At 50.9% G+C, this 14,186-nt stretch overlaps 1 protein-coding gene and 1 pseudogene across 1 annotated transcript in view; both read right to left on the bottom strand.

The window, feature by feature from the left end:
* Positions 1 to 306: 306 nt before the first annotated feature.
* The window catches only part of DHRS3 (dehydrogenase/reductase 3), a gene marked incomplete at its 5' end in the record, with an annotated part of 52,954 nt that continues 39,074 nt past the window's right edge, over positions 307 to 14,186 (bottom strand). The window contains 5 exon segments of the mRNA NM_001260537.2: positions 307 to 814; positions 5,140 to 5,265; positions 11,261 to 11,499; positions 11,834 to 11,953; positions 13,108 to 13,251. Of these exon segments, the coding sequence (NP_001247466.1) occupies positions 730 to 814; positions 5,140 to 5,265; positions 11,261 to 11,499; positions 11,834 to 11,953; positions 13,108 to 13,251 (714 nt within the window). The 3' untranslated portion in view covers positions 307 to 729.
* Positions 2,358 to 2,459, bottom strand: LOC114675259 (U6atac minor spliceosomal RNA; annotated as a pseudogene).

Genomic DNA, 14,186 nt, shown 5'->3' with positions numbered 1-14,186 from the left:
AGAGGGCATCTCCAGCTGTGGCCAGCTGTCTGCAGACTGGTTCATACAGGTCACACCAGGGAGAAAAAGCGGCCTCAACCCATGGCTGCTGGGAGGGGCCTGGCGGAGTGGGCAAGGAACCAGGCACCTCTCTCTGCCCGTAGGCCTGGGCTACACTTTGTCTCCTGATTTCGGCCCCCTTCTCTCCACCCTTGGCAGTTGGGGACCTTGAACAGACCAATTATCTCTCAAAGGATGGAGTTTAGTGGTTGGGACTGGCTCCCTCCCAACTGCCCACCAAAGATTTGAACAAAGGAACTCACAAAAGCCATCTCTCTTTATTTCTCATTCTTGCCGTTCAACCAGTTTGCGCAAGCTGAGGATGAGTGGGTTTTGGAACGGGAGGCAGAGCATCTGGGGACAGACCCTCCTGGAAATGGTCTATGCACACTGCTGAGGCTGGTGAGACTTGAGAAGCAATTGAACGATAAACTCTACGGAACTGGAAATGTACGAAAGTGTCAAGGTGGCTACTGGCTGGCTTCCTGCCTCCCCGTGGGGGTCAGTTACACCCATCAGTCCTGTGCAAAGGTCCTGGGACTGGCCCGGGGGCAGCCAGATTCTTCGCTGAGGACAGGAGCTGTCCTGCTCACCCAGCAGAAGCGTGTCAACGGACAGGCGCTCGGGTGTGTGCCCAGGTGCTGTGGCCCCCGAACTCCGTGACTCCTCAGACATGTCTTCGTCCTGTCTCTATGTCCGCCCTTTGAAAGTGTTCATACAGGTGTAGGTTCCTGAGAATTTGTGGATCTCCTCAAGGGCAGCCTGTGGGAGTATGCTGGAGTGGGAGGAAGGAAAGAAAACAGCGATGGTCAGCGATGGTCAGCGGGGCAGGATCCAGGGGCTCGGTCGCTGGTGGCCATGTGAGATGGGGCAGCAGAGGGCTGGTCCCTAAAAGTACTCCCCACCCCCCCAAGCCACACACCAGTTTCTCCCCAAATCCCCACCCTCCCCAGGGGAAGAGCTTTCAAGTAAGTGGATAAGCAGCTGTTAAAAAGGCAGTGGGAGCCTGGGCATGGTGGCTCATGCCTGTAATCCAAGCACTTTGGGAGGCCGAGGTGGGCAGATCGCTTGAGCCCAGGAATTCAAGACCAGCCTGGGCAACATGGTGAAACCCTGTCTCTACAAAAATATACAAAAATTAGCTGGGTATGGTGGCATGTGCCTATAGTCCTAGCTACTGGGGAGGCTGAGGTGGGAGGATGGCTTGAACCCAAGAGGCGGAGGTTGAAGTGAGCTGAGATTGTACTGCTGCATTCCAGCCTGGCTGGCAGAGCCAGACCCTGTCTCAAAAATCCTTTCCAGGCCGGGCGTGGTAGCTCACGCCTGTAATCGCAGTAATTTGGGAGGCCAAGGTGGGTGGATCACCTCAGGAGTTTGAGAACAGCCTGGCCAACATGGCAAAACCCCATCTCTACTAAAAATACAAAAAGCCGAGCATGGTGGTAGGCACCTGTAATCCCAGCTACTCGGGAGACTGAGGCAGGAGAATTGCTTGACATGGGAGGCGGAGGTTGCAGTGAGCCGAGATCGTGCCATTGCACTCCAGCCTGGGCGACAAGAGTAAAACTCTATCACACACACACACACACACACACACACACACACACACACACAAACACACAAATTCTTTTTAAAATATATGTTTTAAAAAGGCAGAGAGTGGGTGGTAAGAGCAATTTTTTTTATAAATTTTTTATCTTTTTCCTAGATTCTGAAACAGAGTTCATTATTTATTTTTAATTTTTGTGGGTACACAGTAGGTATAAATATTTATGGGGTACATGAAATGCTTTGACACAGGCATGCAAATGTATATAATTACATCAATGTAAATGGGGTATCCATCACCTCAAGCATTTATCTGTTGTGTTACAAATAATCCAACTATACTTTTAGTTATTTTTATGTTTATTTACTTATTTATTTATTTTTGAGACAGTCTCACTCTGTCGCCCAGGCTGGAGTGCAGTGGCACGATCTGGGCTCACTGCAACCTCTGCCTCCTGGGTTCAAGTGATTTTCCTGCCTCAGCCTCCCGAGTAGCTGGAATTACAGGCATGCGCCACCATGCCTGCCTAATTTCTGTATTTTTAGTAGAGACAGGGTTTTGTCATGTTGGCCAGGCTGGTTTTGAACTCCTGACCTCAGGTGATTCGCCCACCTCGGCCTCCCAAAGTGCTGGGATTTTAGGCGTGAACCACTGCACCTGGCCTTTTAAGTTATTTTTAAATGTATAAGTAAATTACTATTAACTATAGTCACCCTGTTGTGCTATCAAAGACTTATTTTTATTCGGTCTATTTTTTGTACCCATTAAAAACAAATGGTGGTTAGATGCCACTAAGTAGGTGACAATGGCTTAACCTGTGTGTGTTCCTTGTCAAGGGGAGTGCTGACCTTCTCTCCCTTCATACACACACACTTTCAAAACCAAGCTCTTAGCATCCTGGTGCCCACAGGCAGCTCAGAGATTCTTCAATCCCAACTGCCCTCAATTCCACAGAGATGATCGTGTGGATCTGAGGAATCAGATTGGATTTGGGTGTCACATCCTCCGGGGAAGCGTCCTGGGCTCACCCTCAGGCTTCTCCTCGTGCAACCAGGAGCCCCGGTGCTTCCCCAGCAAGCACTGGTGTAGTCCTTGCCCGTTTACTTGTCAAGCCTGTGGGGGCCTTCATGGCGGGTATTTTATCTCTGATCCCCCTTGCATGGGCCCGGCATAGAGAGGGCCCTCAGGCTGTCTGGTGACTCAAACCGAAGGGTCCTGGCCCACTCTAAGTACAAGATGAAAAAGGTTCACTTCTAGCTGGAGCAATCTGGAAGGCTTCCTGGGGGTGGTGGCATTAGAGTTGAGCCTTGCTTTCTCCTGGGGAAGGTGAGGAGGGATGCAGTTCAGAGAACGGGGAGGTGGGTGGCTCCTCCTTCCTGTTGAAAAGTAGTTGTGGGGAAGGTTGGAAAATAAGGCTGAGGGCTTACTGTGGAGAGCGCTGAGGTTTTCTAGACCAACTTTTCTCTAGAAAGCTCTGGAAGGCTTCTAAGAAGCTCCCCTGAGGTGGAGGGTGGCAGCCTGGCCTCAGTGAGGACCTGAGCCCCTGATCAACTAGGGGCTCCTAGAGACGGCCGAGGAGCATCTCAGACCCGAGGTCAGGATGGACTGAGGGAGGCCGACGCGTGGACTGGATGCCCCTGGGTGCCCCCTTCCCTGTGCCTCTGAAAGGGCTTTGAGTTTGGGGAAGAGAGGGCTGATCGGGCTTGCCCCTCGGTTTCGAGGTTTCTGTGCCCTGAGTGTGTTGGAGCAGCCTCTTAGCTGGGACTCGCCATGTCCCGGCAGCCAGGGCAGAATTTGGCTCTCCTGGGAGTGCATGTCGCATGAGAGCAGGGGCCAGCCTGGCACTTGGGGGCTTCCGTTCCTGAAAAGGCCTTCCGGGTCAGAGGGGTTCAGTCATGTGGGGGCCAGATCCCCAGGGGAGCCAAGAGCTCATGGTCACCTGTGGCTCCAGGGACAAGGATCTCCCGCTGTGCTAAGAGGCCCAAGAAAACTGAGTGTGGGACTGGGAGGGGAAGGGTTTGCGGCACAAAGTCTGGAAAATTCTAGGGGAATAGGACTAGGCTGCCAGGCAAATTCTGGAGGAGTCTATCCTTTATAAAGCCTACCTCCCCAAAGTGGTCTGCCCTGCTACATCCCACCTGACTGGTACTAAGACGCTTCTGTGAATTCTGAGCCCTTGGCATCAAGATCCCCATGTTCCCTCTAGCAGTAAACTTCCTGAGGGCAGGGGCTATGTCCAATAGGCTCTAGAACAGTGATTCTCAAAATGAGGTCCAGGAACCCTTGGGGGTACCTGAGATCTCTTCAGGGGTCTGTGAGGTCAAATTGCTTTTTTTTTTTTTTTTTTTTTGAGACGGAGTTTCATTCTTGTTGCCCAGGTTGGAGTGCAGTGGCACGATCTCAGCTCACTGCAACCTCCGCCTCCCGGGTTCAAGCGATTTTCCTGCCTCAGCCACCCAAGTAGCTGGGATTACAGGCACACGCCACCACACCCAGCTAATTTTTTTGTATTTTTAGTACAGACAGGGTTTCTTCATGTTGCTCAGGCTGGTCTTGAACTCCCAACCTCAGGTGATCTGCCTGCCTCGGCCTCCCAAAGTGCTGGGATTACAGGCGTGAGCCACCATGCCTGGCCAAATTGTTTCTGTAATAATACTAAGATGTTATTTGTCTTTTCACTTTCATTCTCTTAGTGAATGGTAGAATTTTCCAGAGGCTATGTGACACAAGATATCACAACAAATTGAAATCAGATGCACATACTGGAATCCAATTGTCTTCAATTAAGCCAAACAAAGAGATTTGCAAAGATGTAAAACAATGCCACTCCTGACTACATTTATTTTGTTTTAGAATACATAACTAGTTGTCATAAAAATATATTTATATTAATGTAATGGGTTCATTATGGCTATTTATAAATGAATAAATATTATAAACAAATGTATACATCTTACAACATTTTTCTGGCTTTTAGTATCTTTTTTTTTTTTTGAGATGGAGTCTAGCTCTGTCGCCCAGGCTGGAGTGTAGTGGCGCACAGGCTGGAGTGCAGTGGCGTGATCTCGGCTCACTGCAAGCTCCGCCTCCCAGGTTCACACCATTCTCCTGCCTGAGACTTCCGAGTAGCTGGGACTACAGGCACCCGCCACCATGCCCAGTTAATTTCTTTTTGTATTTTTAGTACAGATGGGGTTTCACCATTTTAGCCAGGATGGTCTCTATCTCCTGACCTCATGATCCACCTGCCTTGGCCTCCCAAAGTGCTGGGATTACAGGCGTGAGCCACTGCGCCCAGCCCTGGCTTTTAATTTCTAATATAGTAAATAGCAATAGCTACAACTCACATTAACAAAAGCTCTTTGAGTTCCTCCATACTTTTTAAAACTCTAAGGGGCCCTGTGACTAACAAGTTTGAGAACTGCTGCCCCATGGTAAGTACAGCACATCAACGGCAAATGTGCCACCACTCCTCATGCTCATGCCCACAGCAGACATGACTAATCGATCACATACGTACTGACCCAGAGCGTTCTCTCCCAGCTCCATACCTTTTTAAGATAACGAGGGCATGCATCGTCCATGGGAGGAGGAGGAGGGCCTGGTTGAGCTGCACAGCTTCCACTGTCCTCCGGGCCACTGTCTCCGGCTTCAGTGGGGGAAAGAGGTTGGGAAACCTGAACACGGGAAGAGACACAGTGGGTTTCTCCTGGAGAGGCGTGTGCTTAGCTGGAAGCCTCTATGAGGTTGACATGTCTGGATTACCCTTTGGCCTTTCCTGTCTAAGAGACTCGAAGCCTGCTTGGAGTACTCCCTCTACCCCACACTCATCCAGGTGCCACATTCCCTGACTCCTCCAGGTGCACAGTCCTTTTCCCTACACTCTGCTCCTTCAGGACAGGCCCATCTCTGTTCTTGTCACATCACACTCTCAGATCAGGGCTTTCTGCCAGCTCTCTCGACGGCCTGGCTCTCTCCTCCCAGCTCCTCCTTTGGGAGACATCTCAGGCCAGTCCACCCAAAGCAACCTCTGATCTCGTTCCCTGCTAATTTCCTTGACTGCGTTCACCCCACCTAGGAAGGCCTTGCTTGCTGGGGTGTTTCCTTGTCGGTGGCCTGTCTCCCCCATCAGACTATTGAGTTCCATGAGGGTGGAGGCCTGGTCGGTCCTATTCCCCTGCAACCCCCGCACCTAGCGCAGCGTCTGATACAGAGCAGGAGCTCAGTAAATACTTGAAGGACTGAACTTGCTGCTTCCCAAATGTGTCCTGCTCATTCTGTCTGGAGGCAGGGGCTCGGCTAGCGATGGCTTCGGCTCAGCTTGCTGGTTCACTAACTCATTCATTGATTCATTGATTCAAACATTTGCACGGTGCTTTCCGTGGGATCTCAAAATGAATGAATGAATGATTGCATAGCAAACATCAGGGGCCTCACATGACTATTCAGAAGCATCTGACCCTAGACCCAAACAATGATGATGTTGCCTAACTGCCAGACTCAAGCACAAATTATTCTCCCGATTTACAGATAAGGAAACTGAGGCTCTATTGAGTCAGTAGGGCGTTAAGGATTCAAACCAGGCCAATGCTCTATCACCTTTGCTCACTGCTCTTCCTGCCCCTGCTGGATCTTTAGGTGCAGGGCTCATGTTGCTGGCTCTGACCCCAATCCCACAAAGAGCTTGTGATCCGCTCTGGCACCAGGAAGATTAAGGGTGATGAATCACCTGGGTTTGATGTCATTCCTGAGCAACAGGCAGCCCTTGGACTCCCAACAGGGGCTTGGCCTCAGAGGGCACATGGATCTTACCCCCTGCCCTGTAATTCCTTTGTCAACATGATGGTGATTCGTTTTTTATTTTTTATTTTTGAGTCCAGGGTCTCACTTTGTTGCCCAGGCTGGAGTGCAGTGGCGCAATCACAGCTCACTGCAGCCTCAACCTCCCTGGGCTCAAGTGATCCTCCTGTCTCAGCCACCCGAGTAGCTGGGACTACAGGTACACACACCATGCCCAGATAATTTTTATATTTTTTTGTAGAGATGGGGTTTTGCCATGTTGCCCAGGCTGGCAACTCCTGGGCTGAAGTAATTCCCCTGCCTCAGCCTCCCAAAGCACTGGGATTACTGGTGTGGACCCAGCTACCACGCTTGGCCATGATGGTGATTCTGAGGCCCACAGTCCTGTGGTCAAGAGGGGCAAGTCTCTGCGGTTCTGCAGAGATGAACGTGTTGAGGCAGCTCCCTGATACTGGAGTCCTACAGGTGTCGTGGGCAGTCTGGATTCTCTGGCTTCCACCTGTGGCCTGTCCTGTCTCTTGGGAAAGGGAAGGCAGGATGGACAGACCAAAGTCCATGGGCTTGAGGGGAATCCTTCTTGGTGAGACCCCTGCCAGGGAAGCCGACAGAGGAGGCCTCAAGCACGTCTGTGCACAGGATTTTCTCCTTCCTCTCCACGGTGGGTGGAATGGGGACACGGGGAACTGGCACAGCTCTTAACTCCCATGGAAGCAGTGCAAATTCGCGGAAGAAGCATTCTCAGCTAGCCAGTTCCAAGCTGTGTGGACTTGAGCAGGTAACTCTGCTTCTCTGAGCCTCAGTTCCCTCATCTGTAAAATGGGAATACAAGCTCTCTTGCAGGGTTGCTGTGAGGGCCAAATGCAGCGGTAGTTGTAAAGTGTTTGGTGGCTCCGGTTGGTTCTATGGCTGGTACATCAAAGAGGCTCAATTGGCCAGGCGCGGTGGCTCATGCATGTAATCCCAGCACTTTGGGAGGACGAGGCAGGTGGATCACTTGAGGCCAGGGGTTCGAGACCAGCCTGGGCAACATGGCGAAACACTGTCTCTACTAAAAATACAAAAATTAGCCGGGCATGGAGGCAGGCGCCTGTAATCCCAGCTACTCGAGAGGCTGAGACACGAGAATTGCTTGAACCTGAGAGGCGGAGGTTGCAGTGAGCCAAGATCACACCACTGCACTCCAGCCTGGGAGACAGAGCAAGACTTCATCTCAAAAAAAAAAAAAAAGAGGCTCGATAAATAGCAATTTATAAACAACAACATCCACTGACATGGCCAGTCTTGCTGGGAAAATCATCCATTTTGTCCTAAACATGTCTTCACATTTAACCCATTTAACCCTGGGAAGCTGCTAAGCATGGTTGTACGAGGAAACCAATGCTTTCATCCATTTGTTATTCTTTTAGGAAATGGGAGTTGGTTAGGTACCCATCTTCCTTGTACTACTCTTCTGGCCGAGCCCTTGGGGCTTCCCTGCACAACCATAGATCGCTAAGATTCACCTAGTGCTCGCTACTTCCCAGGCATGGCCAGATGATTCACACACGGGAGCTCATCTAACCCATGAAAAGGGATACTATTATTATTATTATTGTTATTCATTTTTGAGACGGAGTCTTTCTCTGTTGCCCAGGCTGGAGTGCCATGGCGCAATTTCGGCTCACTGCAACCTCCACCTCCCAGGTTCAAGCGATTCTCCTGCCTCACCCTCCTGAGTAGCTGGGATTACAGGCACCCACCACCATGCCTGGCTAATTTTTGTATTTTTAGTAGAGACAGGGTTTCACCATGTTGGCCAGGCTGGTCTTGAACTCCTGACCTCAGGTGACCTGCCTGCCTTGGCCTCCCAAAGTGCTGGGATTATAGGTGTGAGCCACTGTGCCCAGCTGGGGATACTATTATTATGAATTCCTTTTTAGAGGTGAGGAAGCTGAAGCAGAGAAAAGTCAAGTAACTTGGACAAGGTCACACAGAGCTGGGATTTGACCCCAAGCAGTTTGGGTTCACACTCTGAAAAAATGTGGCGGGAAAACCTTGAATTTCCTTCTTGAAGTGATAGAAAGGAAACTATGCTAGAAGGTGAAATAGACACACAAACTTGATGTCTGCAATGTCCTGCTTGCTCCTGTGCTCAGGACACCCAGTTAGAACTGCAGACTGCCAGCTGGGTGCGGTGGCTCACGCCTATAATCCCAGCACTTTGGGAGGCCGAGGGGACAAATCACGAGGTCAGGAGATCGAGACCATCCTGGCTAACACGGTGAAACCCTGTCTCTACTAAAAATGCAAAAAATTAGCTGGGCGTGGTGGCGGGCGCCTGTAGTCCCAGCTACTTGGGAGGCTGAGGCAGGAGAATGGTGTGAACCTGGGAGACAGAGCTTGCAGTGAGCCGAGATCACGCCACTGCACTCCAGCCTGGGCAACGGAGCAAGACTCCGTCTCAAAAAAAAAAAGCCAAAAAAAAAAAACACTGCAGACTGCCACTGATGCACTACACATTTATTAGGCACCTTCTGTATACTCAGATGAAAAGAAACCAAACCAAAACCCATGGGGGGGGGAAAAGCCAACAGGAAACATCAGTAGCCGTTAGTCTAGACTCCTCGAAATTCAGAATTGATGACAATTTGCACACAAACCAGGCAGTCTGCTAGGAAAATTAATAACATGCATTTATGAAGATGTTTATTGTTAGTAACAATAATAAAAGCAGCAGCTCCTTATTGAGCATCTAGTATCTGGGCTTTGCACTAGATGTGTTACATGTATTATTTCTAATTCCCTGGGCTCAAGCAATCCTCCTGCCTCAGCCTCCCAAAGTGCTGGGATCACAGTCATGAGCCACCAAGCCCGGTACTTTTGATTCTCGACAACCAATACCGCACTGTCCCTATTAATAGTAACTATAAGGTGGAATGAGTGACTCCCACGTGGCATGCACTACACTAAACGGTCTCACTGAATTCTCATCCTGACCCTTCGATGTCATCCTCATTTTTGGAAGCAGCTGAAGTGTATAATTCAGAAGGTGAAGCACTGTACGCCGGATTGCAAAAAAACCAGGGAGAATAGTATTTGAGTAATTCCCGGTTTTCATTCATCGATGACCTCATGCCCCTACATGACTGCATATCATTAAAGCGCCGTTTATTGGGTACTTAAAATGTACCACATACGGTGTTCCCTGCCAGATTCCATTTTGTCCTCACTGCAGAACTTATGACGGAGACATTCACGTCACCCCATCTTACAGATCAGCCAGAGCAGTAACTAATGGGACCCAATGTCACAGAGTGCATCACAGCTATGAGGGAGTCACCACCCCAGGTGGCATGAGCTCTAGACCAGTGGCCCCCGTTCCCCTTGACTTAACTGGTCTGGAGGAGGAGTGGTGGGACCCCCCTATTGCTTAGTTTAAATTGAGCTATGACCAGGCATGGTGGCTCATGCCTGTCATCCCAGCACTTTGGGAGGCCGAGGCGGACGGATCACCTGAGGTCGGGAGTTTGAGACCAGCCTGGCCAACATAGTGAAACCCGTCTCTATTAAAAATACAACAATTAGCTGGGTGCGAGCGCACGCCTGTAATCCTAGCTACTCGGGAGGCTGAGGCAGGAGAATCACTTGAACCCAGGAGGTGCAGGTTGCAGTGAGCCAAGATCGCGCCACTGCACTCCAGCCTGGGCGAGAGACCGAGACTCCATCTCAAAAAATAAATAAATAAACAGACAAATAAATTGAGCTATAATTTGCATACAACAAAAGGTATAAATCTTAAGCAGACAGTTTGATTAACTTTCACGTATTTAATGACTGCTGAGATCAAGAAGAGAGAACATTTCTGAAAGTCTTGACAGTTCCCTCGGCCTCCCTCCCAGGTTATACCCCCAGCCCTCCAGGGGCAGCCACGGGTCTGACTTCCATCACCCCAACTCAGTTTCGCCTGTTTTGGAACTTCACACAGGTGGAACCAGGCGGAATGCACCCTATGTCTCCAGCTCCCTTCGCCCCGCACGATGGCTGTGGAGGTGCGTCTCCCTCTTTTGACCTTTGGGCACATCCCGCTGCATGCCTGTAGCTCTAGTAGTTTCATACAAGCTCCCTGAACCAGGCAGCAGGACCCTCCCCATTGTGGCATCACTGCCTTGCAGACCGAGAACCAGGTAAGACAGCGTCAAGCAGAGGGGAGAGGCTCCTTGGTGACTTTTTGTTTTGAGACAGGGTCTCACTCTGTCTCCCAGGCTGGAGTGCAGTCGCACAATCACAGCTCACTTGCAGCCTCAACTTCCTGGGCTCAAGCAATCGATCCTCCCACCTCAGGCTCCCGAATAGCTGGGTGTGCACCACCATGCTCAGCTAATTTTTTCTTTTTTGTAGACACAGGGTTTCTCCATGTTTCCCGGGCTGGTCTCAAACTGCTGGGCTTAAGCGACCCGCCTGCCTTGGCCTCCCAAAGTAATAGGATTATAGGTATGAGCCACTATGATTTCTTTTCTTTTTTTTTTTTTTTTGAGATGGAGTCTCGCTCTGTCGCCCAGGCTGGCGTGCAGTGGCGAGATCTCGGCTCACTGCAAGCTCCACCTTCCAGGTTCACGCCATTCTCCTGCCTCGCCTCCCAAGTAGCTGGGACTACAGGCGCCGCCACCACGCCCGGCTAATTTTTTGCATTTTTAGTAGAGACGGGTTTCACCTTATTAGCCAGGATGGTCTCGATCTCCTGACATCATGATCCGCCCGCCTCGGCCTCCCAAAGTGCTGGGATTACAGGCGTGAGCCACTGCGCCCGGCCCTAGCCTGATTTTTATATCAGAGCTCTTTCTGCAGTCGGCTGACTGAACATGGCTTGGGGAGGTGGGTCCCCTGCTCACTGACCTGACTCTCATGCCCTGGAACATCTCGGTGCTGGTGTGGAAGGGCAGCACTGTGGTGGCGCTGACTCCCGGACAGTCCAGCAGCCCCAGGGTCAGGCTCTCCATGAAGGCAAAGGCTGACGCTTTGGATGTGCAGTAGTCGATGGCACCGGGGATGGCAGACAGTGCCAGCACGGAGTTGAGGCACACGATGTGGCCGTTCTGCAGCTCCAGCATACGCGGCAGGAAGGCCTTGGTGGTCTGAGGGTGGATGGAGTGTCAGGGTGGAGCAGCCGCAGCTCTGAAACCCCTCCACCTTTCTTTTGGGGAGAACAGCCCACCCTGGACACACACGATGCTCTAGTACCCGAGCTTTCCTGCAAGGGAGAGGGCTGAGGGCTCCCGGGCCCGGGACAGTGAGCGCATTTCACAAAGTCTGATGCGTCCTGGAGCCGGTCATTTGTCTTGTCTGGCCACCTCGTTCGTGGACATCCCTGCTGGCCTGAGCCCAAGCCCTGGCAAGCATCCCCTCCCCTCCATCCTGCCTGGGCTCCCTGCACACTGGGGGCTGGCTCTGGCCTGGGACAGCCCTTACCCAGAACTGGCCCAGGGTGTTGATGTGTTGGGACTTGAGGAGGGCATCGTCGTCACTGTCCATTAGGCTCTTCCCGTGGACCACGGCGGCATTGTTCACCAGGATGGTGATGTCACCCACCTGCAGGCGAGAGGGGGCCATGAGGGCAGCCAGCCCAGGGCCAACAATATACGTTTTTTGTTTGTTTGTTTGTTTATTTGTTTTTGAGATGGAGTCTCACTCTGTTGTCCAGGCTGGAGTGTAGTGGCGCCATCTCGGCTCACTGCCAACTCTGCCTCCTGGGTTCAAGCAATTCTCCTGCCTCTGCCTCCCAAATAGCCGGGATTATAGGCTCCTGCCACCGCCTCCCAAATAGCCGGGATTACAGGCTTCTGCCACCGTGCCTGGCTAATTTTTATATTTTTAGTAGAGACGGGATTTCACCATGTTGGCCAGGCTAGTCTTCTTCTGACCTCAAGTGGTCCGTCTGCCTCAGTTTCCCAAAATGCTGGGATTACAGGTGTGAGCCACCGCACCCGGCCCAGTATACTTTTTAAAAGGGATATGGCCTACTCCTAAGTGAACGAGTAATTTCTGAGTCCATTTATGATCAATCAATTGATGTGTTATTTACCAGTTTTTCTTAGATATTCCTTCCTGCAGGCTACTTCCTGCCAGCCCAGTTCCAGTTATCCTGTATACACAGAGGCCCAGCAGCCGCCTGGCCCACCACCACCAGCCACAGGGCCTGGGGAAGGGAACTGCCTCTCTGAGCACCAGTCTTGATTTGTGAGATGGGGCTAATGCCACACCAGGACTGTTCTGAGGAGCAGAAATAATTTATGGCACACGCTGTACCTGGCACATAGCATATTTATAATAAATGAGGTTACTGTGACATAAAAACAGTTAACATTACCATGTGCCAAACACTCAGGGTGGGGTTTCCCTCTCTTGGAGTTCGCTGATATATTTAGTCCAAACAGATGACTGGAGTCAGGAGAAGGATTTTCCCAGAGGCCAATGGGACATTTGCCCCACCACAGTCCTGGAGGGAAACCCACACGGTCTACATTTCCAAGGCAACAACAGATGATTACACCTGTTATGTAATCAACCCTAATCCCTGTCTATGTAACTAGGGCCAGCTTCATGGGAGAGCACCCAAAGGTGCCCTGGACAAAGCCATTCTGCCATAAGCAGAGCTCTCTTCCAGGCCACATAAGAATGTTCTCTTTGCCCGGAATTAGCCTGTGGTCAGCTGTGTTAGGAACAGACCCTCCCAGGCTACAGACCTTCTCTCGGACAGCCTTGGCCGTCTGGTACACCTCCTCCCGGTTGCCCACATCGCAGATGAAGTAATGGCACTCAGTGCCCATCTGCCGGATCTCCTCCGTCGTCTCCTTCAGGCATTTCTCAGTCCGGCCCCAGAGAACAATCTGGAAGAAGAGAATAACAACGCAGAACAAATGGTCATTAAACAAGCCACAGGGATGCAACAATTGCCACCAGAAATTCAGTATTTAAAGTGATTTGTCTTGAAACGACTGGCCTCCCTGGTTCCACCCAAAGATAAAGACTACAACACAGATTAATAATATAACTTTTGGCTTTTTCTGAGGCAGGATCTTGTTCTCAGGCTAGAGCACAGTAGTGCCATCATATCTCACAGCAGCCTCAAACTTCTGGGCTCAAGAGATCCTCCCACCTCAGCCTCCGGAGCGGCTGGGACCACAGGTGCATGCTACCATACCTGGCTAATTTTTTAAAAAAAATTTTGTAGAGTAGGGGTGTTCTTATGTTGCCCAGGCTGGCCTTGAACTCCTGGGTTCGAGCCATCCTCCCACCTCGGCCTCTCAAGTGCTAGAAATTACATGTGCGAGCCACTGCCCCCAGCCAACAATATAACTTTTTAAAGGCATATGGTCTACTCTTAAGTGAACCAGTAGTTTCTGAGCCCACGTCTGATTAGTCTATTGATGTGTATTTAGAAAGGTTTTCTTGTTTATTACTTTCAGCAGGCCGCCTCCTACCAGCCCAGTTCATTTCCTGCAAATGTAGAGGCAACAGCAGAGCTCTTTGTGCACAATGTTCCAGAATGCTCTCCATTAGGAATCAGCTGGCTTTACCCATTAGGTCTAGAGCCAGGATTATTAACACCAGCTGGTAGTACAGACAGGACCATTCCAGCCTCAAGGTTCACAGGAGCTAAGCCGAGCCTCCCATCTAGCTACAGTCACTCCCCTGAGGAAGTCCTGGAAGGGCAGTGACAAGGCTGCCACTGAGAAGGAAGCATGGCCTCACCCGGCAGGTAATAAACATGGACTCATTACGCCAGAAGGTGACCTTGGCAGGACCACTGAGGGTTTGGGCA

The sequence above is a fragment of the Macaca mulatta genome, chromosome 1 (assembly GCF_049350105.2).
Source record: "Macaca mulatta isolate MMU2019108-1 chromosome 1, T2T-MMU8v2.0, whole genome shotgun sequence".
In the NCBI taxonomy this organism is placed as follows: Eukaryota; Metazoa; Chordata; class Mammalia; order Primates; family Cercopithecidae; genus Macaca; species Macaca mulatta.
Note: the sequence above shows the minus strand (reverse complement) of the source record. Positions and strands in the feature narration are given on the sequence as shown.